The sequence below is a fragment of the Trametes versicolor genome (assembly GCF_000271585.1).
Source record: "Trametes versicolor FP-101664 SS1 unplaced genomic scaffold TRAVEscaffold_12, whole genome shotgun sequence".
Lineage (NCBI taxonomy): Eukaryota > Fungi > Basidiomycota > Agaricomycetes > Polyporales > Polyporaceae > Trametes > Trametes versicolor.
The window spans coordinates 1,754,832-1,777,219 of NW_007360332.1; the positions used below are offsets into that span (position 1 = coordinate 1,754,832).

Genomic DNA, 22,388 nt, shown 5'->3' on the forward strand with positions numbered 1-22,388 from the left:
GCTCGTGTGGAGTCCCACATCATGGCTATCACTTGCGGACGCCCTTCTCCGGCAGCATGAGTTGCGCATGGTTGTGCTCGACTTTCGAGGTGTCGCATTCCCCCTCCTCGAGTCCGATCTTCAACGCATAGGAGCTGCATGGCCTAACCTACAGGAATTGCATATCTCCCACGCGATAAGTGGCGACGCAAGCACCATCCCATCTCTCAGCGCTGTCTATTATCTCTGCCGCACTTGTCGGTTCCTACGTGTCCTCCATCTCCCCGTCATCACGACGACAGGATGTCTTGTTCTAGCCAGTAACGAGAGCGCCTCTGCCCGATCCTCTCCTCATCACCCACCTCTCCGGCATCTGTCTTCCACCGTACTGGTCCTGGAGCATTCCGCGCCTACGTTTGCGGACGTTTTGACGCGGCTATTCCCACTTCTACAAATGGTCGGCCCACCCACTGTGTCGAAGGCTTGGGCCTCGGTATCCTCGTCGCTCTCTACCTCTCAACTCCACCGGAGCTCCACTTCGCTTTCATCCAAGTTCCTTGCTGTCGGAAGGGGACATGTGCAGGTCAGTGCTCGACCCATTGAACCAGCTGGTCTTGTCGCTGACAGACATTGCGGCGGCAGGGAGCCTAACTCCTGCAAGCACTTAGGCCGTGGGTGATAGCCCTGTCACCTACACCCTAGTCGCCTCCCCGCTGGACCTTCTTGTCGAATCTGTCTGTCTTGCTGCATCGCTATCTTGCTATCTTGTTGTCCTACTTTCTTGCTGTCTGTCATGGATCATTGCTGTCATTGTCTGTTGTTCGCTGCTCTCGTTGTCGTCTGTAGTTACAAAATGTATATACCCTGATCCATGTACCATATCTGCACATATATTCTACTGTACATAAGTCCTTGTATATACCATACTGTTTGTTTGTGAGTTGTAATATACCATACTCCCCTGTGGACCCAGCAGACAATGAACCATGCAGGTGTCACACTTCACGCCGCCAATCACGGCGCAGGGATGTCCATTGTGAGCGCAAGGAACTTCTGCAGGTTGTGCTGCAGCGCGTCCGGAAGCTCACAGAACTCCTCTGCATGCTTTGTGATCTTCGCGACGTCGCAGTCCATCGGGATGAGGTCCGTCGACTCCATGAGCTGGGTTCGCGCGTCTCAGCCACCACTCTCATATTCACACATCATTAAAAACAAACGCACCTCGAGCGCGCTCTCGACGTGCCCCGCGTCCTTCGCGTCCATCGCCTTGCGCACACGAAGCATGCTGATGACCGCGTCGCGCTCGCGGCCGACTGGGCGGTTCGTGCACTAGTAGTGGCGCAGCACGTCCGAGGCCGTGCGCTCGACCGTGCGCGCTTTCTCGTCGACACTGGGCTGCGCGAGCGTGTTCCCCAGCGCTTGCGCAAGTACGGAGATGACGGTTGTGTAGTCACCCGCGAGGTTGTACAGCTTGATCGCTTCCGGGATATGGTCGGCCTCCTCAGACGACTTCACATTGCAGTTGAGGATGTGCTTGTTGTACTCGCGCGTGTCGTCGAGCTTGAGCAGGAGTGCGTTCTGCTCGATCGTGCCGCTCTGGAGCAGTGTTAGCGAGGTGAGGTTGCCGGAAATGTGGGGTACACACGAAACGCGTCCCGGGCGATGAGCATCACACTGGGGCCCGAAGTACACATAAACTTACAAGGTGTCACATCCGACGTCTCAGCCCGTGAGGGCACACGGAGCAGACCGTGATACGCGAGTGCAATCGCAAGATGGACGGCCTCCACCTCGGTTTTGTGGTGGTCCCACAGCGCCGCGACAGCCTGCGTCCACTCATGAGCATGCAATGGCAAGGGGTGATAGAGCCAACTTACTCTTTCGAACTGGCCGCACATGAGAAAGACACCTGCCCAAACGCCACGCTTGACGCCCTTCTGGCCAGGCATGCCATCATATGCCGCTCGCCGTAGCTCAGCAGCACCTCCGCAAGTCCTCTCAGGCCACCGAACTCGTCCTCGTCAACCTACGAAGCTAGTAAGTACCAATATGCATCGATCAGTACGGAAAGCAAAGTTACCATCGACAGCTGGAACCAAAGCCAGTCCTCCGTGGTGACCGTGACTTGCGCGACGCTCCTGCGCGCCGGGTCGATCTTACCCAGAAGCTTGTATAGTGCGAGTTTGAACTGGTCTGCCGTCGCAGAGTGGAGCATATGCGCGTTGTACGCTGTGTGCAACTGGTCGCGATGTGGTTTGGGTAGCCGTCTGTCCGCAGACTCGACCCATGCCCTCAGGTGGCTGAGGAAGCTAGATTCGCGGTGTTCAATCGCTTGCTGGAGGCGCGTTGCTTCTTCCAGCGCTTCTTGCGCGTGTCCGGTGCCAATCAAATAGAATAGTCTTGCACAGAGAGGTTGGCTCGCCACGAGCTATGCACACTTTGTATCAATAGGACGTCCCCGGAAGAATTGTAGAGAATATACCTCAATCCTGTCCTCCCACTCGCCATTGCGGTAGTGGCGCAAAAGTATGTACGCCCTGATCTTGTTGGCCACGCTCGGGTCACCGCCCAATCGCGCCTCCGTTGCACGCGCTTGGATGGTACGCTCAATGACGTCCCAATATTGCTCCTGCAGCGCTTGGCGTGCGCCCTTGGCAATCTGCCTGCGGAGTTCAACAGCCTCGCGTGATTCACGATCACCCAAATATGCACGAGCATACTTGCGCTCAATGAGTGGCGCGTTGAGGATGTGCGCGCCGGTGTGTGACAATGGGGGGAGCGACGCGGGCTCCCCGGTGATTTTGGCCAGGACATGAAAGTTCTGAGTGGTTTGTTGCGACCGCGGCTATGTGGCGGCGGTGAGCGCGAGGTACAATTTCCTAGTTTACAATCGACTCACGTCAGAGTTGGTGAACTGCGACGCCTGGACGAGTGCGTGGACGATGGGGTACAATGTCCCGCGCAGTCGCGAGGCGTTGAGATCGGCAACGACACGATCATAGGCCATCATCTTGCTCTGCATTTGCAGGGTAGGTGCTGGACCCACACTCACCTGAACCGCAAGCCAGTGTCAGTACGATGGACCGACCCCGGGGAAGGCTGCTAGTTGCGGTATATGGCACTCACAGATAGCAAGTTCTTGCCATGCGTGCTCTTCTTGAGATCCGCCACCGCCCTGTTCTCCCCGCCCACACGCGCGCCGAGCTGCTCGAAGACGCGTTTCTTGCGCGCCTCCCAGTCTCTCCGACCTCGGTCTTCGAGCACGCGGTAGAACTCCTCCTGCGTCTCCCTTCGGCCCTCTTCAATTGTAGATATCAGGTTCTGTTCGTGTGCATGGCTCAGGTAGCCCGCGAGATCAGTGTCTTGGAGCGCTTGGAGGGGAGAAAAGGTGGTCTGGGTGTTCAAATGTGCGATGGAGTTTGCGAGTGCGGGAGCATCGACATGAGTCTGCGCAGTTGATGTACCCGTTCAGTGCTCCGTGGCTCTCGATGCCTTCGAACCCAGCGCCGTGAGCACCACTCGACATACTCGGAGTCGGTTTGAGTATGTAGCCAGTGAGTGAGGTCGCGCGCTTAGTGACAGAATCACTCTTGTTACGGTGACTCGTGACACTGCTGAATCTCACTTACTTGAGCAGGAAGCCCCCATTTTTGATAGTTTTACCCCTACCGTAGGGTCCTGTTAAGCTTATTATGATACAAATTAGGGAGCTCAGGGCTACCTGCCGCCAACGATAAATCATATTCAGCATGTCACGAAATGTGTCATGGGCGCTTCGCACGGCGCTTACCGCTGCCATTGCTCTGCAGGCACTTGTCCCATACGTGCTTGCACTCTCCAGACTGACATTGTAGGTACCTCCTTGGCCAAGACTCCGGCTTTCCCGCCGTCAACTTCAACTCCTGGCACACCAGCCAGGGCTCCCACATCGACATGCAGGTCGACCACAAAAGTGCGTGCAGCCTTTCCCTGTCGTGCTTACAGTTCTTCCCGCTGAGGCCTTCTTCGCTCAGCTTGATAGGCACCATCGGTGCAGGGTCCACAGTCCTGCTCAAAAACATCGGGAACGTCCTTCCTCTGAAGACGTCGAAGACAATCGCGGTGGTCGGAAATGGCGCGATGAACTCCTTCAAGGGCCCTACCGGGTACTCTGACCGCTCTGGTGATGACAGCGTCCTCGGCATGGGCTAGGGCAGCGGGCGGGCGAATACATAACGGCGTGTTGCGAAACCGTTGCGCTAACTTAATTCATAGCACGGATTTTGTCCACGGAACAAGTGGGTTACCCGCCATGTAAGTACTCAGTATCTTGCTCGCTGACTCTACCTCCACGCTCCCCATTCGGTACCTGCGTCTTCGTCGCCCCAGCACAGTCCCCGCACTCACGCGCACGCACACTGCCCATCTCGCTGCCCTCTCCTCAAACCTCTCATTCCCCGGAATTCGCACTCGCACTCGACTCGACCATGGTCCGCGCACCGAGGCAGACCGACGCTCTCGGTGCCAACTACGCTACAAGGGCGGGGCATGAGCGAGCTTTGGAATATTTGACGGTCACCGCGTGCCGCAGAAACCTGGCAGGAGACATGTGCGCGATCATGCGCGTCCACGCGTTCCTCGAGCAATGGGGTCTCATAAACTACCAGGTACGGATATATGCGCGTCTCAGCGGCCCCTGCGTTGCTCAGGCCCTCTCAGATCAACCCAGACCAGCGACCTGCTGCCCTCGCACCCCCTTTCACCGGCCACTTCCGCGTCACCCTCGACACTCCTCGTGGTCTCCAGTCTCTCAACCCTGGAACACGGCCAAAGGATTCGAATGCTCAGGCCGCTGTCAATGGTGCCACGAAGCCCTCCCCCACTCCCGCATCCCTCGAGCTCCGGAACTCGATATACCAGACTTCAGCCGAGTCTTTGCGTCCTGTCTTCTCCACCGAGGCTGCATCCCTCGCCAACGGCGCCAACGGCATCTCTGGCGATAACCCCACGACCATCAAGTACCAGTGCCACACCTGTGGCATCGACTGCACGTCTGTCAGGTTCCACTTGCTCAAGCAGAAGAGCTTTGAGCTCTGCCCACCTTGCTACCTCGACGGCCACTTCCCATCCCACATGTACAGCGGCGACTTTGTCAAGCTCACGAGCACCACCAGTGCTAACGGCGTACACCAGGCAGCGGGCGCTGCGGCCGACGACGACTGGTCGGACCAGGAGATCCTGCTCCTGCTCGAGGGTGTCGAGATGTACGACGACGACTGGTGGGCCATTGAAGAACACGTCGGAACCCGCTCCGCACAGCAGTGCATCCGCAAGTTCCTCCAGCTGCCTATCGAGGACCCCTACCTTTCTGCGGAGGGCGACCTTGGCCCTCTGCGTTACACGCGCGTGCTGTTTGAGCAGGCAGACAACCCTGTCATGAGCGTGGTAGCTTTCCTCGCAGGTGTCATCAGCCCCGGGGTCACAGCGGAGGCCGCGAAGACTGGTCTTCATCAGCTCACGGACGGGGACTCGAAGGTTGCGCCTGAAGAGGACCAGAAGGAGGGTATCAAGGTGGACAGCAAGCTCGTTGAGGGCAAGCCCGCGGAGGGCGAGGAGAAGAAAGGCGACGAGAAGATGGACTTGGAGGAGAATAAGCTGAAGGAGGAGGGCGCGACCGCGCAGGACGACATGCAGGTCCACGCCGAGTCGCAGACGCAGCGCGCGGTCAAGGCCATCCCGCACTGGAAGGTGGTCCGCGTGGCGGACCTCGCGCTCAAGCTGGCGCGCTCGTGGATGCGGAGGACCTCCAGATCCGCTCGATGCTCGCGTCACTCATCAAGCTCACGCTCACGAAGCTCGAACTCAAGACGGCGCAGTTTGACGAGCTCGAGGACGAGCTCGAGGACGAGCACAAGAGCCTCAAGAGTGCGCGGATGACCCTGGTCAACGAGCGTGTCAACCTCCGACGGCTGCTCGACAATGTCAGGAGCGAGCTCGCGAAGCACGGCGCGACGCCCATCCCCGGGCTCGCGAACGCCGTCGCGCAGGCGCAGACGGGACTCGGCGCGAGCGGGCAGGGTACGAAGGTGAATGAAGTCCAGGGCGGGGCTCCTGCTGAGAGCGACCAGGGCCGGTAAGCAGTGGGAACATCGCGCAGTTGAGCTAGTCGTGTGCGGTTGCGGACCAGTCTCTGTTTCTCTACGTCCTTTAGCTGTCTATTTATGCTTCGTACATCATACGTTTCGTGTGTATCTTGCTCCCGAGCCTATACATTATTGTGTTGTATTCTTGCCACATCCTGACCGCGCTGCAGTCTCGGATGCCCTCTGCCCCGCTCGCAGACGTGTGGTGTCGCCGATGACGACGTCTCGCAGCGCGTCGAGGGCGAGCGAGGCTGAATCGAAGCGGCCTGTCAGGCGGCCCCAAACTCGCCAGCCGCTCATTGGCTGCACACAGGCGCCCACGCCCCGCGCGGGCGCTCTCTCGATCTGCGATCCGCCTTTCTCTCTCTTCCCTCGACCTTGGTCCTTGGACTCGAGTCGACTTCGCTGCTCCGAGGCGGTCGACCTTTGCCATCCTCGACCGTCCTCTTTGCGCACCCTCGGTGTGCTCCCGCTCTGTGTAGGTACCCTTTCCCCGCCCCGGCTCTCCTGTGATTCGCGTGCTCATCGTCTACGTACACCATCGACGCCAGTACATAAGTAGTCGTATATCGGCCGCGGAAGCGCGAGCGGGGAGAGGTGTAGCTTGCCTACTCGATGTCCCATCTCACGGAGCATGACCTCTCGAACTCGGCCGCTTTCGACGTTGCACACGACTAGCAGGCGGCCATACTAACCTAGTTCGTGCGCCGCCCATTGCAACGCCATGAACGTCTTGCGCGTGTTACAGAACCACCCAAACGACGTCTATCTCGAGCCCGGCCACGCAGTCTTTCAGCAAGACATGTTAGATGATAAACCACTTCAATTCCACACTACAAACGTTACATGGTGAGTACTAAGCTACTCTACACGTCTGCGTAGCAGCTACTGATGCTCGTGATCAGTTCTTGTACAGTTGTTAGCTCGACCGGCTCTTGTTCGCGCGAGTCTACGACTCCATGCGCCGTACGAGCCACGTGTACGTGCGTGTCGGCGGACTGGACGCGGGAATCGACGACGCGTGTGCGTCACTCATTTCGCGAGTCCTCACGGACCTAGAGCAAGAAATCGGTCAGTTGCACCTCCTGAGCAAAGAGTAGAATGATACTTATCGATTGCGCACGTCGTACAGATGGCCCGGGTCCGCGTTGATGGTGGGTTCTTGTGTGCGCCGTGCGGTGCATCTCGCGAGACCTACCTGCTGTGTACGAGACAACGACACGGAGACGTTTCTGCGGCGTCGCATCTGGCGTGCGTACCGATGGCCGCGGCCGCGACTCGATCTTGGAAAGCGACTACTGCGCGAGCACATGCTCCTGCCTCCTGGCGATCTCGGATGTCCGCGCACGCGTGCACATCACCTCTCGCGAGGAGCAGTGGTCCGCACGGTACGTCTTCGTCTTCACGTGCGTCCTGCGACCCCGGGCCCACCTCTGGGCCTTCTGCAGACTACGCAGGAGGCCAGAACTACACTACAAAGTATATATGGTGAGTACTACTACTGCGTGCTAACCCTCCCTCCGCCCCGCCGTGCTGATAAAACATGGTCAGTGATCGTTTATTTGTCGACTAGCCGGGGCGAGTTACCGCTCGTTCGCGCCGCTCTTGAAGCCGTTTTCCACGAGGCAAGTGCGTGAACGGCTTGCTTTCGCATAGGGTGGGATCCAGGGCCGGTACACGTCGCACAGTCGGGCTCTGCACGACCCTGGACTCGTCGCATCGCTGGGGATAGGAAGGAGATTAGTTGTGCGTGCATGGTTACGCGATCGGACGGACTCACGGGCATGTAGGATCGTCTAGCGGGCCGCAGATATCGTTGAGGTCGTGCGAGTGAGAAGCTGCGTGCCCGGGGCACACGGCGGAGACTCGGGGCGCGAGGCGAGCAGAAGCAGGGCGCTGTGAGCGCGTCGTCCTCAGGACAAACTGGATATCCGCACTCCATGTAAGTACTCGGTGTCTGGCGCTCGTGTACTCCATGTCCCCATCTCGCGGAACATCACCTCTCAAACTCGGCGGCTTTCGATGTTGCACACAATGAGCAAGAGAGCATAGACATCCGTACTAACCCAGTTCATGCGCGCACCCATCGTGCCGCCAGGAACGCCGCGTATCGTGTTGCGGAACCGTCTAGTCGACGTCTATATCGAGGTCGCCCACGCAGTCTTACAGCAAAACACCACTACTCGTACCTCGTCACGGTAAGTACTACGACCTTCCCACGAAACACACCAAACTAACCGAGCATCCACCAGCCCATCGACGCGATCACTGCTCGCGCGAAGAGTGGCGGCACAACAGTGACCTCTTAGCTCACTGACATCTTAGCTCACTGACACGGACCTGACCAGCGCCGCAAACGCTGCCAGTTGCAAGGACATTGTGTTCGTCTTCATCGCGGCCTACAGCGGGTAAGCTTTCACATCGAGCGCTGGATGAGGGGCATTGTCGTTAAATTTACTTACAGTGACTCGGAGGGATACATCACCGTCGAGCATGTGGCGGGCGATCACAACGACCTCAGCGCCTGGCCATGGCCCAACGGGGTGCGTATTCACCACCTCTACCAGGGCTACTGCTCGTACTCACATACGCATCTTGCAGGATGCACTCGTCAAGCAGGTCGCAAGCATCAACAAGAACACCGTCGTGGTCGTCAACAGTGTCGGCCCAATCGTCGTGGAACAGTGGATCAACCACCCCAACGGTGAGTGCGACGGCTCTTCATGGCACGCGACCCATTTATTGACCGGTCCATGCAGTTACCGAGCCAGCCGCGCTTCATGCGCATGAGCCACTCCACGCACTGTAGATAGTACACCGCCTCCGACGGCCCGATGAGCGCAGAGGTGTGTGTGCGAGCTGCGTGTAGAGTGTGCGGAACTCGGCCGTGTTGTACGGCCGCGTGTCGCCATCGCTGCACTCAATTGCGGGGAAGAGCTCGTCGGAGTCTGTGAAGTCTGGGGTGCTGCGGGGCATGCAGGCGCACTCGGTGGGGCGGACGATGCGCGGGGCGAGTAGGGCGAGCGAGGTTTGGTTGCGGGATTGGACAGCCCGGATGGTTTCTGCGACGAGCGGGACTCAACACTGTAAGGGGCCATTAAGAGGCTCGGATGCTCGCCGTAGGGCAGGTCTCCGTGGGAATAGCCGGAATATTGCGTTACGGGCGTTGTGACAGTACGCGACAAGCGCCAACGCCACGTCGCGACGCGTCCGCTCGATGCGCTTTCCACACTTCTTACACCAGCTCTACACCTCGCCTTCATGCCCGAGCTAGATATCCTGCACGGCTTCGAGTATATCACGAAGCGGCTACAACGCCAGTGGACACAGAAACATAAAGCACCTTTCAAAGGTCTGTTCTATGCCAACTTTCCAAGCAGTGGGCGGGCCACCTTGGCGCGGACTGACACGTATTGGTTACCTTGTACTAGCCTCGCTGCAAATTTTTCCTCGAGTCTTTGCTCTTGGAACACACGGCACTAATGGGCGGAAGGATGGGGGAACAAAAGGAAAGGATTACCAGAGCTGCACAGTGGAGACTTCGTCTTCCCTGTTCGATTACGTCGACAATCTCGAGCCATGTCCGGAGAACTACCAGGCAAACTCTCACGATGTAGCCAGATCGAAAAACGAGGAATACGCTCGCTATGTCAAGCCATTGCAATCCGGGGAGCTCTTTGTCAAGACGAGAGGGAAAGAGATCATCTTCGCAGCTGGATATGTGAGTACTTACTCGGTTTCCTCAAAGATAAGTATGTTCACCTCTCTGATAGCACGCTGTTCGCGTACATTTCGGACTCGAAGGCACTATCGTCATAGTTCCCACCTCCGCATATCACGAACTCATCTCGAAGGACGCCCCTGGAAACAGCACGACAAAACACCGGGCCAACAAGATGCGCAGCTTCGTTGTCCCTCCGGAGCTCACCACGCCGGGTGCACGCAAACTCTCTAAGGGTTCAACGCAAACGGCCGCGGTATTTGCGGCCGTAGTGGGACAAGAAGACACCATTCTCATCACCGATCATAACCGCCTCACGCGTCTCCACATGATGAGCCGGTCAAGCCATTGGACCGCTGATGATTTGGACAAGGTGTCTGTGGTGAGTGAACGATATCCTCCCAACCTCTCAGACTTGCTGAACTGCGCTATAGTACTGGCCTTTCTTATGGAGTCGTAACCATGGTCCTGACTGGATCTACGAGACGGACGATGCGTTGAAGAATCTCGATCAATGGCGGGAAATTGTGCTTCAGACTCTGTCGGCAGCCCCGGTAAGGATTGTCGCCCTTAGCTCCTTATGATCAGCATTTAACGGTGTGTACAGCACCGAGAGCCAGCAGGCTGCGACGGCGCAGACAAGCAGCAGCAGGGCGAGCCGGGTCCGGACGAGGAAGGTGACGCCTCACTGGACTCGAACAGCGATGAAGATGAGCACGAAGACGCGCTGGGCGACCTGGCACTCCTGGTCAAGACAATACGCTCGACACGCTCGATCCTACAAGCGTTACTTCACACTCAGCAGGTTTACAACGGCTATGGAGCCCACACTGCAATGGATCTACTCCACCGTCTGGGGATCTGGCCTGGGATGCCTCTGTTCGAGTTCTGCTCCAACGACGAGCTATACAGCCTCTTGAGGAAAATCCTGCCCGTCGACGCATCTCAGTACGTCTCATCCACCTATCGAACTCGCTGTCTCTCGCTGCCCAACCGCGAAGCCGCATTTGCTTTCAACTACAAGAGCGACATCAATTTCGTCAATCAATTTCTCAAGGTATATCGCAAGTGCTCTGTTAAGATGTCCAGAGAACAGTACAATATGTACGTCAAAAACGGCCTCTTCAATCCATTGCATACCATCGGTGATCATCCGCTCCCATGTCTTCTTACATTTTGTGTTCGTCGAGCTGATAGATTGATTTAGGCGCACCTTACGCGTACACGGAGGCCGAACTCTTATCGGACGATGAAGTGGAGTACAAGATGATGCCGGTCTTCAGGTATGAGGACGGCGACGTCATGTACTCTGCCATTCAAGCTCGGCGCCCCTCACATTGGCGAGGAGCGGCAAGTATCCCGGTAGGTCGACACCATCGAGTAAAGTTCATAGCCTCGTAGTTCATAAGCCACACAGGGAGTACCTGATGATGTACGCGCCGCTGGTTTCAAAACGACCATAGGGCCTGCCAGGGTAATGCGCAGGCGGCGCAGATGATCCGCAACATGCTTGGGCTGCCCCCGCCGCTGGTACCACCATCACCCCCAACTAGCAGGTGAAACGCGGCCGGGGATGGCGGCGCTGTAAAGTCAGAGTCAGAGCCCCGCGCAGTACCCCGACGTACCCTAGCCTGCGACTCGTGATCGTGCAGCTGAGCCGCGCACCGAAGTGGGCGAGTAGCACTACGGCCGCAGCGGTGTTCGCGCAGAGGCGCGAGGTCGAGCAGGTCGCGGAGGTGCGCGCGGATGCAGATGGGGGTGCGTCTCAGGCGTGGGTGTCGGTCCTGCGGAGTCGCTAGTACAACGACGAGTACTGGCCGCAGCGGTTGTGGACAGAGGACGAGTATGATGGAGACGAGCAGTGGGGTGTGGCCGCAATTGGGCCGCTTCCGAGGGCCTAGAGACGGCCGGAGGAGGTTGAGGTGGAGATAAATTTCATGATGAGTCGACAAGAGCTCATACACGCGCCAGAGTTTCGTCCGTCAAGGTGGTAAAGGCAATGCTCACGTAAATCCAGCGTATTTCCAGCTGTGGTGGAAGGACAGCGTAGCAGAAGCCGGAGCACTGTTCGCCCATGTGAGGTCGTGTATAGGTTTGATGGCTCGCAACGTCGGTACAGAGGAAATCTTGCAATGTCAGGCATGAAGCGGTACAACAGAACAGGGTTACTACTGAACGCCGGGGACGGCCGCTACTGCTGAGGTATCAGACGTGTCTCCAGAAGTCACTTTGCTCGAGCTCACCTCCCGATGACTGCCGCGTGACACGGTCGGTGGGTTGCACGTAGGCTTTGCTCACTCTTCGCCTCTTGGTTAGCGGTTGACCTTGGCAGATATTGTTCGCCGCAGAAGGATATGCCGCTTGGTGTACAGACGTGTCATTCCCGTCCTCTTTGTCGCTATCACCGTACCCATCCGCGCCCGACCCATCATCATCAGTGCCGGGCTCGAGACCGAACGTCTTCCGCAGAACAGAGGCCACGGCCTCCTTGGCCTTTGGGCCACGGTTGGCTAGGCGTTCCAGCGACTGCGCATGTGGGGTTTTGCGAGCCGGTCTGCCCCTCTTCCCTGTACGTTCCTGTGGCAAAGTATATTGGCATTAACTTCGCTGACCGATCAAGATAGGTGATCACATACCACCGCCTTCCGTCCTGGCTTTACCTCAACCAACTTCCAGTCATACTGATTGTTCTTGAAGACGTTGAACGACCGAGATGTGAAGGTGCGAGTACCGCCCAGTGCGGGAGCGTGTCCTCCCAGGGGTGCAGCTTCAGCCAGGCATAGACGATGTGCAGACGGCGCAAGGCGGGAAACGGCGCACCCTCGGGGCCGTTTGCGCTGGGCAGCGGCAGCTGTGAGCCATCTTGCCTCAGTTCCGTCCACTGCGGTATAGACTCACTTGCATGCATAACATTGACACCCCAGGCGTCATTGAGCGCGTATCCAACCTCTTCCATGGTCATCCGTCCCTAATCCAAGGATTCAACACTTCCCGCCGACTACCAGATCGAGACCACATCCCATCCCGACCCCAACTACATTACCGTCACAACGCCCGTGGGCACTACAACACAGGCAACCAACAATGTTTTCAACTACGGTGGAAATACCGAACATGCCCCCTTACCCCCGCCGCCAGCAAGCCACGAGCCGGAGGCACCCATAGTATCGCAAGAAACCTTGAAGCCCGCGCTCGACTACGTCACCAAGGTCAGAACGTGATATGCAAATGAGCCGGAGATGTATAGGAAGTTCCTGTCGATTCTCTCGGAGTCCTCTGGCACGATGCAGGATCACAAGGATATCCGCGGAATGGAGTCGTGGTCGGTGGCGTGCTTGTCGGCCAGATATCCGCAGGGCGAGACGTTGCGCAAGATCGGCGTGCTGCTGCAAGACGCGCCTGATTTGATGCGCGACTTCATACAGTTCCTGCCGGACGAGCAGACACAGAAGACGAACTCGCGCGCGTCGCGAAGCTGGAGGAGCAGAGGAAGGCCGCGGAGCCGAAGCCGAAGAGAGGCGGCGGCGACGGGCACGCGTCATCTTCTACCGCCGTCCCCCAGAAGAGGAAGAGAAAAGTTGCAGATCACGACAAGGAGAAAGAGCCTCCTGCGAAGAGCAGCGCAAACAAGGTACGTCTCCATCTGTTGCGAGAAATGGGAACTGTTTGCTCATAGCTTCTACGGAAGACAAAATTGCAAGCGTCGAGCGAGGCACCTTCACCGGCTTTAACTCAGCGGCAGGCCGTCCCTCCGCCTTCTCCACCCCGCGCGCCGCCTCAGCCGCCTCCACAGGCATTCTACCCTCAGCACCAGCAGCCCATGCCTCTCCCCCAACATCTCTCGCAGTCCATTCAGCAATCAAACTCGCTTCAACCCAGCGACGACCGACATTTCTTCGAGCGCATCAAGCGCACGCTCGATAACCGCGACACGTACAACGAGTTCGTCAAACTCGTCAACTTGTTCACGCAGGACATCATCAACACCACCCGTCTTGTGCGGGAGGCGAGGTCATTCCTGGGTGATGGCGAGTTGATGGCGCAGTTCAAGGCTATCCTTGGCTGGGATGAGCGCAAGGACTGGATCGCGGCTGAGGAGGAGGTGTGGACTCGTCCTATGGGAGCGCTGGATCGGCCCAGTCGGGAGCAGCTGCATACGCGATATGGGAGCTTCAGGAAACTTCCCGCCCACGTACGTGTTATGTATCAATCTGCGGGTCGACTATGCTTACACCTTTCTAGGAGGTCCACGTGCAATGCTCTGGCCGCGATGAGATGTGCAATGCGGTGCTGAACGACGAGTGGATCTCGCAGCCTACGTTCGCGATCGAGGATGCAGGCTTTATCGCACACAAGAAGAACATCTACGAGGAAACCCTGCACCATAGCGAAGAGGAGCGGCACGAGTACGACTTCCACATCGAGGCCATACACCGCACAATCCAGGTCCTAGAACCGTTAAACAACAAGATCGCACAACTCACGCCCAAAGAGCGCGCCAACTTCAAGCTGAAGCCCAACCTCGGCGGCGTTGGGAAGGCGATTCACCAGCGCGTGATCAAGAAGATATACAGACGCGACACGGGGCTGGAGGTCTGGACGGCGATGCAGGAGGTGCCAGCGACGGCGATTCCGGTGGTGCTCACCCGCTTGAAGCAAAAGCACGAGGAGTAGAAACGTACGCAGCGCGAGTGGGACAAGGTGTGGCGCGAGGTTGACTTGCGCAACTACCACAAGTCGCTCGACCACCAGGCGGTGACATTCAAGGCCGCAGACAAGAAGGCGGTCACGCAGAAGGTGTTCGTGTCGCAGATCGAGGCCGCGCGTGACGAGCAGCGGGTGAAGCGGGCTGCGCTGATCGACCCGCGCTTTGCACGCACGAAGCCGCAGCACCAGCTCGAGTTCGTCGCGGAAGACCCCGCGGTGCTGTAGGACACGCTGAAACTCGAGTTCTCGTTCCTCGACCGCACGCAAGGCCAGATCGCGCTTGTGGACCGGAAGAAGATCGAGATGTTCTTCAGGTCATTTGTCCCGTTCTTCTTCATGCTCGACCCTGTTGCTTTCAACGCTGCGTTCGTCGCCCACCATGAGTCGATGGATGGCGACGGGGAGGTGGAAGAAGACGTTGAGATGAACGGTACCAGCGGAGGCAGCTCTCGATCCAGGAAGAAGGGCGGAGGTGGTAACGCGGGCAACCTGCGGAAGCGGTTGCTGAAGAGCGAGCAGGCCAAGTCTAGCCATCGTACGAGGGCTCAGGAGGCTGCCTCGCCGACTGCTTCCCGCTTCGCGTCCCCAGTGTCGTCCGACCCTATGCAGCTCGATGGCGAGCCTGTCAAGGGAGAGAATGAGGTCACCTCTGGTGTTCGGCTGGATAAGAACCCTTCGCGACGACGCGGTAGCTTCTTCACTAACACCGCCTTCTACGTCATGCTGCAACTGCTTGAGGTATGCTCAGTAGTTGCATTCAGGGTGATTCGCTCTGACATCGTGACCCGCAGCTGCTCTACTCTCGACTCCAGCTCTTCAAGAACATCACCGCAGAGTTAGTAGCAAATGGCATGGATCAACCACGCAGTCCCGCGAGAAGTTGTTTGACAACGAACTCGAACAGCATGCCTTTGAGGAGATCATGTGGTACCTGTTTGGCTTGAAGGTCAGTCATCATCTCCAGCATATCCGGTTCTCTCCTGACACCTATATAGCATGCATACAAGCTGTTCACCGTAGACAAGGTCATTGGCGCCTTGATTAAGCAGGTTTGTTGCGCATATACTCTTGACAGCTATTCTGCCTTACATTTTGTTAGGTCCAAGTCATTCTGTCGGATCCTAAGAGCCAAGAGATGTTCGATCTCTTGCGGCGAGAGCGCAAAATCACGTCCCCGACGACTCAAGACCTCAACTGTCGCCGGAATACTGAACGCGTACTGGGTCCTGATGAGAACTTGTTCCGTGTGGACTGGGTATGTACGAGTACATGTGCGAGTTTATGCTATACTAACTGTTTATTTGCCTCTACAGCTCCCAGAGCCTAGGACGATGACGATCCAGCTCATAGGCAAGGACGACAGCGCTTTTGACGACTCCGAAGTCCTCACTGGCTGCTGGCAGTCATATATCGAGTCCTTCGTTTCGGTGTATATTCCACCCTTGTTGCCTCTTTGACCATAACTAACATGTATGCGCAGCATCACTACACTGCAGGCGTGCCTTCCTCGTCCACTATCCGCCGTCCATTCCTCCTTTGGTCAGTCTCCTTACATCGCTCTCCGCGTGTATGCTAACCCCCGCAATGCACAACAGCACGAGGTTCCCCGCATGTTCCGGTGATATGCCTGACATCCTCGCTTGCGGCAGGCTCCAGATCAAAGTCTGCGTGCGCACCTACCGGTTCTTCTTCATCCCGCCCTCGGAGGACGTCGTGATCCGTCTATCCTCTGCGCAAGAGCGCGCGGACCCACACGTGCTAGTCGAACGGCGTACCGCGAAGCGCAAGAAGTGGATGGAGGACTACGCGAGCAAGATTGCGGACGAACAAGAGCCCATTGTGGAGGACACTGAAGGGTCTGCACCTTCTGTCGCTCCCGCGACTGGGGAAGATGTAACATGTATGCTGCTTCAACTTCCGTCTTTCCTCGCTCGCTCACGTATCCCAGCCGCTCCCACAGTCCTCTCCCGTCGTCCCGCCCATCGTCCGTTCTGCGTGCAAGAGCAGTGCCGCTGTGGATGCCCATAGGTCAGCCGCTGATGTCCATCTCTCCGCCTTGACGTACCGTACTCACCGCATACCATTGACAATATACCGGCCGTCCCTGGTGTGCCGCTGTCAGCACATGCTCGCTGACCAGCTCGCAAAATAGCACAAAAAACGTAGAGAAGGGTGGGGAGAGTGCTGGTTCTGCTCTTCCGTCCCAGCCCGCCCTCTTTATACTCATCGTCAGCCACTCCGGGCCTGCACTCGGCCGCCCGCGGCGAAACACTCCGCTTTCGCATGGCCAGGGAGGAGGTGCCATGCGAGCCCGCATCACCATCGCTTGCCGCCGTCATGCACACAAACTACGCCCACGCACCGGCACCGGCACCCTAGCTGTCCTCTACACAACTACATACACGCGCCGCGAATTTGCCAATCTCAAGCCAGGATGAAACGCGCACGCCAACATCCCGAGTCCCCTTCCGCACCGATCGCCTAAGCTCATCCCTGCCCTGTCGTACCGTAACAACGTCGCTATGTACGGGGGCGACAGAGCGCATTCTAGCCGTACCACCGCTTTCCCGCCGCTCAGGGAAACGACACGGCGCTCGCGTGCAGCGGCTCTCCATCGCATGAGCATCGGATTCATCCTAGATCGTAAGTCTCCCGGGCCCTGTGTGGCCCGTCTCCTCATCCTGGCACGGCCGTCTGCGGGTGCCGGGTATGCACCCATCCAACGTGCAGGGTCCAATAGCAGGTGAGTTGCTCGGTGCATTCCCGCCTGGCTGATGACGGACAGGGTTCGCATCACGTCGCGGCACTCTCATCCCGACTCGCGAACCACATGCACCCTTGGTCGAGAAAGAGAGAAGACAGCGCGTGTCGGCAGACGTCAAGGCTGACGGCGTGAGCTCCTCATCCTCCTTCGCCCCGCCCGTGTCAGTCACATACGACGCCTAACGAGCCCACCGCACAGGACACCTCACTTCGAGTTCAGTACTAGCACACATATGACTTGCACGACACGAAATACATTGTTTCTCGCGGCCTCTACCCCGCGATGTGAGGCGGCCTCGACACACCCCATCCCTTTCTCGAGCTCCCGCCCACTAACGCGGTGTACCGGCCACGCTCGTGCATGTATCGATTCCCAAGGCCTGCGCGCATGCGCTGGGCACCCCTGGATCATCCTGGTACGTTCCACACTTGTGCCGCGCTCGTCTGCCGCGCCCCACCCCATCTCACTTCTGTGTGTCATGCCTGTGTTCCAGATGCGCTGCCTCGCCGCCGTATGCAACCCTGAGTAGTCATACGGGCGCAGGGATGGCATTCGTGCGCACCCCCGCCCAAAGCGAAGTGCGTGCGACTAGACTTCTTATTGTGTCATCTCCGGACACATTTAGCATGTCCCTGCTTCGCGAGCAGGGCGGGCTATAGACGGCTTCTTGTTCACCGCACTCTCTTGCGCCTTCTGCGCGACTGAGCGAAGAAGACCAAGCTGCTAGAAAGTGTTGGAACCCTCCTGCTCGTTGTCAGAGTTGTCGGGGGAATGGTCCGGGATCCATTTGCATGCAGACGGATATGCTTTAGCACATATCTGAGGTCTGACATTTGAAGATCCAAGCTGGTAAGGGCGAGTTCAGCCTGACAAAGTCAAGTGAAAGCTAGAGTGACTTGGCTGCAACCGCAGGTAGCCGCCCAGATGCCTCGAGCGAAGCGCTCATAACACACTCTGTAACGCAGTCCGTGACACATTGTATATGATTTATTGTGGGCGGCAGGTATCCCCAAGCTCCCTAATTTGTACTCTAACGGGCTCAGCAGGCCCCTGCGATAGGAGAAAAACTACCAAAAGTGGGATACTCCATCTAAATAAAAGAAACTCAAAGGTGTCACGAGTGACAAGAGCTGGAGTGATCAGTCACCTAAGCGCGCATTCTGCTATGCTTCGTCACCGTCCCGACTGCTATACTCGGTGCCTGCTGTTGCCCCTTGTCCTGGACCTGCTCTAGTCTGCTATACGCATTATCTCTACAGTGACATTGCTGCACCTCATAGGCCTAGCCGGTAGCTGCTCTGCTTCTATCCCTTGCCTTCTGAATCTCGGATAGTATACGGTGGGTGCTCTTTGGAATATATGGATCGCCCTAAAGACCCAAGCAAGCCCCACTCTCCCGGTACTTGCAGTACGAAGCTCATGGGATCACCGCTTCTGCCTGGAACCACGACATCACTTTTGCACCATCAAGCAGCACGGGCTACCTGGTTGTGCGGGATTTGCAGGCTCAGCGAGAAGTGCCTGCACTGGCGTAAGGTTATGGGGCTGGGCACCCTCGTCGGAGGGATGCTGCTGGATGCAAGGATTTGGCAGTCCTGGATTCCTGGTAGGTGTCAGCGGGGAATGAGCGATGTCGCATGACATCCTAACAAAGTAAGTCATTGTTGTAGAATCACTAGACTTGTCGACTCTTCACTTCAGGAGACTCGTTCGGTCATGTCTGCGGAAGATGATACATCGCCCGTGATTATGGTATAGTACCTGAGTAATGCACGCGCCATAGAGAATGTCCGCAAGGTGGTCGCTGAAATCAGCATCGTGGAGCGCGCACAGAAGCTGCAGTCGTAGGCTGAGTCTGATAGCCCTAACGACACCAAGTTGAGGGCAAAGCTCGAGAATGCGGCGGTAGCAAGTTCTCCCTATACAATCACTAGCAGAAGGTGAGCGCAAACTCGAAGCGGAGGAGAGCTTGATTGCTGACCTCGGGGAGTGTCTTGACCGAATTGGCAGTAAAGCCCGCGCCGAGCACGATGGCGAAGGCCGCGCGAGCACAGCGCGAACACTTGCGCTCGTCTAGGAGAGCCTCCTCCTGCATTGCGCGGACGTTCATGTGGCAGGGGAGTGTCTGTGAAGACAATATGGTGAGTGCACTGTCCTCGAATGTCGGGCTATTCAGCTCACACACTCTCAGCCTACCTGGCAACCAGGGAGCTCGTACGACGCCGCACGACTGGCCGACGTTGTCGCATTCCTGCTGGCATGGATCGTCTCAAAAACGCGCCCGCTCTCAGTTAGTCTCGTGCAACAAGAGCATCGGCGAATGGCAGGGGAAGCGCCTCGCCAGGCAACCTCAAACCCCAGGACCTTCGAACGAGAACCTAAGAGACAGCCACTCACATACTCCAGGGACACTACATCCACCTCTGCCTCGTCCTCCGCGCCATCGCTCGGCTCGGCTGGTGTCCCAGACTCGTCCCCAGCTCGTGTTCGTCTCCGGGGATCTTTGTAGGCGTCAAATCGAACAAGGCGCCCTCACAGATCATCCCCAACGCGTCCGAAGCTGGCATGATGGAGGCGTGGGGCTCGGTGTCCGTTCCAGGTGCGTGGCATTCTCGTGTTCGCTCGCTGGTTGACCTTTGAGTGTTGTCAGTGCGAAGCGAACACCTGAGGAGAATAGTCTACTCACGAAGACGCATTTCCAGCGCGTTTGCGATAGCCAGGCCCCGTAGAAGCCACAGGACGCATCGAAAACGCGGCCGAAAGTTGTGCACACCTCCCGGTGCACGTCCAGACACGCGACGGCCGTGCGACGCGCAGGAGCGGCAGCGTACCGCGATTCTGTACCGGCCGCAAGTCCTGCCGCGGAAGAATGTCTCCTGGCCTACAGAGACGTTCAAGGCGCCCCGCAAAGCACGGCGAGGATGCAGAACCACGGTGAGCACGTCGTAATATGTCCAGATGCAGTGCACATGTGGCTCACCAATTATGCTTGAAATGCGCGCAGAAGATCAGGACATCACTTTCGACGTGTCCTCTCTCGCATCCATATGCACCGGACGATGGGTGAGCTCAGTAAACAGGTGAGTGATATATTTGTTCGAAGGAGAAGTCTGAGTTGCGCACTTATCTCGTTCTGTCTTGTATGGTGACATGCACCATTGTTGGGAGGTCCTAATGCCGGGAATACTCGCGTCGTACGAGGTAGTAGCGCGGACAAGAAGGACAGCAGATACGGGACGGAGTAAGAGCAGGAGGAATGGGTTTGGGAGGTGTGGTGGAGGTGTCGGCGGACGAGGAAGACGGCTCGAGCAGTTTGCTTTCAAGCACGGCACCCCATCGGTGATGCGGTAATAATGCCGCACACACCGGGCGGAAACCCATGCGCCATAAACGACGCGAACATCACAGCAGCGAGTCTGAGAGCGAGTCTGAGACGGATTGCTGCACTGGTCCCTGGCTGCTTTGAGTCCGCTGTTTTCCTGTGCCTCTCATCCGACCGCTTCACGGCTGCCATCTTGCTTGTGGTCAAGTGTGGCCAGGAGCTCCTCGCGCACACACAGAAGGCGTACTTCGAGCGCCGCGCCGTTCAGTCCCCTACTAGCGTCTCTTCCAGTCCATCGTCACCAACTACCTCGATGGCATTGCCCAGAACACCGATCTGCAAGAGCAGCAGGATATTTTCGTCGTGCTTTGCACATTAGCTACTCAGGGCGAGTTCTCCGGCCTCTGCGAGCAGCTGTGCCAGCGCCTGGAGTTCCAGTCGAACATTGTGAACTCCTCCGGGCATATGATGCACCCACCTCCGCCGCAATGCTACGCTGACCAACCTCGCTGTTGGCCGCCTCAAGCATCTGGTGAACATCTTGATCTAGAATTTGGTAGGGGAGGAGACGTCTCATTGCAGAGCACAATCATCTTGACGGCTCCCTGTACACCCCTGGGGACTGCACGTCCCCGGCGCCGTACTTGTGGTATAGGCCGAACACAACCGCTGGATCGGCGGAGACCAGAGAAGCATAGAGTCGGTCTCTAGCTGGCCGTCACCATTCATAGACGGTAGGTAGCGGGTATAGGTGCTCGTCCAGCATGCCTATGAGCGTCTAAGGAAGACTGCGATTTCGCTTTCGAGCATCAATTTCGTATTGCATCGCGGTCTATTCGCTCACAGCACTCAAACATTCACCTTGATACATTTTAAGAAGTGCTTTCCAAGCCTTGGATTGCAACAACAAGAAACAAGAAAAAGGCTACGGTGCTACTTCGTAATTACACTACCTCGTACAGTACTGCGCTTGCCTGGGCTACCTCTCGAGTCGGCTTCGCTTCGAGGTCAGCACCCTGACCATCCTTCCCTTCTACACCTCTGCTTGTAGGAATCTAGCATACAATCATACCGTGGTATACTCCTCGCCAGCATCCAGAAGCAATGCATGGATGTAGACGTCGAAGGGAGTGGTAGAATTGTCACTAGTAGGTTCGGCACTTTCCTTCAAGATTTTGACGATGTCTTCGTTCATGACGACGTCCATGGATCGTGAGCACGTATGGATACAAACCTAAGTCTCAGTCAGAAGTCAAATTACCAGGCAATTATAACAAATGTCAAACCAGGTGCTTATCGGGGAGAGTGGTGACGAATTCGATCTGTTCGCACTGTCAGCAGTCATGTTGCGTACGTCTCTGAGAATGCATCTCACCCTGATTTTTGTAGCATCTTCGTTGTCTACTGACACTCTGGGAAGGTATCCAGAGCCGGTGATAGCTCGAAGAAACATGGTTGCTCTGAATGTTTCTCGGAGTAGAGAATGCCCAGGCTGCTGCAGGGAAGCGAACATCTCATCCTCTGGGTGGCCTATACCTGAAAGGTATCGTTGGAACGCCTGCATCCACTGGTACCCGTGCATGTTGTATTCCAGATCTTCATCAAACTCAGGATGGTAGCTCTCGATGTCGACCTCGTGCGTTAGCAGCGGGATCAACACTGCATAGTGTGTGACGCAGCGATTCGCATAGAGACCCGCTATTATCTGTGGCACAGGCCGACCTTCGAAAGTCTGAGTAGTTTGTCAGTAGATGCAGAAATACTGGACGTTTA

The 22,388-nt window shown here is 57.1% G+C and overlaps 5 protein-coding genes across 5 annotated transcripts in view; 3 read left to right on the forward strand and 2 right to left on the reverse strand.

Moving 5' to 3' along the window:
- Positions 1–493, reverse strand: part of TRAVEDRAFT_31701 (uncharacterized protein) — a gene marked incomplete at its 5' end in the record, with an annotated part of 1,242 nt that extends 749 nt beyond the window's left edge. Inside the window, one exon of the mRNA XM_008045215.1 lies at positions 5–493. The remainder of the gene's footprint in view (positions 1–4) is intronic.
- A 500-nt stretch (positions 494–993) lies between these two features.
- TRAVEDRAFT_23934 (NIC-domain-containing protein) lies at positions 994–4,163 on the reverse strand (the record flags this gene model as incomplete). Its single annotated transcript, XM_008045157.1, has 11 exons — positions 994–1,140; positions 1,201–1,308; positions 1,348–1,575; positions 1,730–1,805; positions 1,857–2,005; positions 2,060–2,407; positions 2,462–2,824; positions 2,879–3,031; positions 3,106–3,350; positions 3,609–3,644; positions 3,962–4,163. 11 exons carry the CDS (start codon positions 4,161–4,163, stop codon positions 994–996), a joined length of 2,055 nt encoding a protein of 684 aa, XP_008043348.1.
- Positions 4,164–4,445: 282 nt separating this feature from the next.
- Positions 4,446–6,095, forward strand: TRAVEDRAFT_133595 (uncharacterized protein; the record flags this gene model as incomplete). Its single annotated transcript, XM_008045712.1, has 3 exons — positions 4,446–4,625; positions 4,678–5,461; positions 5,737–6,095. The coding sequence occupies 3 exons, from the start codon at positions 4,446–4,448 to the stop codon at positions 6,093–6,095; spliced, it is 1,323 nt and encodes a 440-aa protein (XP_008043903.1).
- Positions 6,096–9,238: 3,143 nt separating this feature from the next.
- On the forward strand, positions 9,239–11,223 carry TRAVEDRAFT_174501 (uncharacterized protein; the record flags this gene model as incomplete). The annotated part of the gene is made up of 5 exons (XM_008045713.1): positions 9,239–9,822; positions 9,875–10,204; positions 10,257–10,376; positions 10,577–10,967; positions 11,030–11,223. The coding sequence occupies exons 1-5, from the start codon at positions 9,463–9,465 to the stop codon at positions 11,221–11,223; spliced, it is 1,395 nt and encodes a 464-aa protein (XP_008043904.1). The 5' UTR covers positions 9,239–9,462.
- A 1,501-nt stretch (positions 11,224–12,724) lies between these two features.
- On the forward strand, positions 12,725–16,681 carry TRAVEDRAFT_40224 (uncharacterized protein; the record flags this gene model as incomplete). Its single annotated transcript, XM_008045240.1, has 15 exons — positions 12,725–12,760; positions 12,801–13,031; positions 13,056–13,288; positions 13,312–13,453; positions 13,499–14,014; positions 14,065–14,460; positions 14,497–14,745; positions 14,773–15,267; positions 15,321–15,368; positions 15,398–15,475; positions 15,525–15,578; positions 15,629–15,784; positions 15,843–15,958; positions 16,125–16,385; positions 16,558–16,681. 15 exons carry the CDS (start codon positions 12,725–12,727, stop codon positions 16,679–16,681), a joined length of 3,135 nt encoding a protein of 1,044 aa, XP_008043431.1.
- Between the last annotated feature and the right edge of the window lie 5,707 nt (positions 16,682–22,388).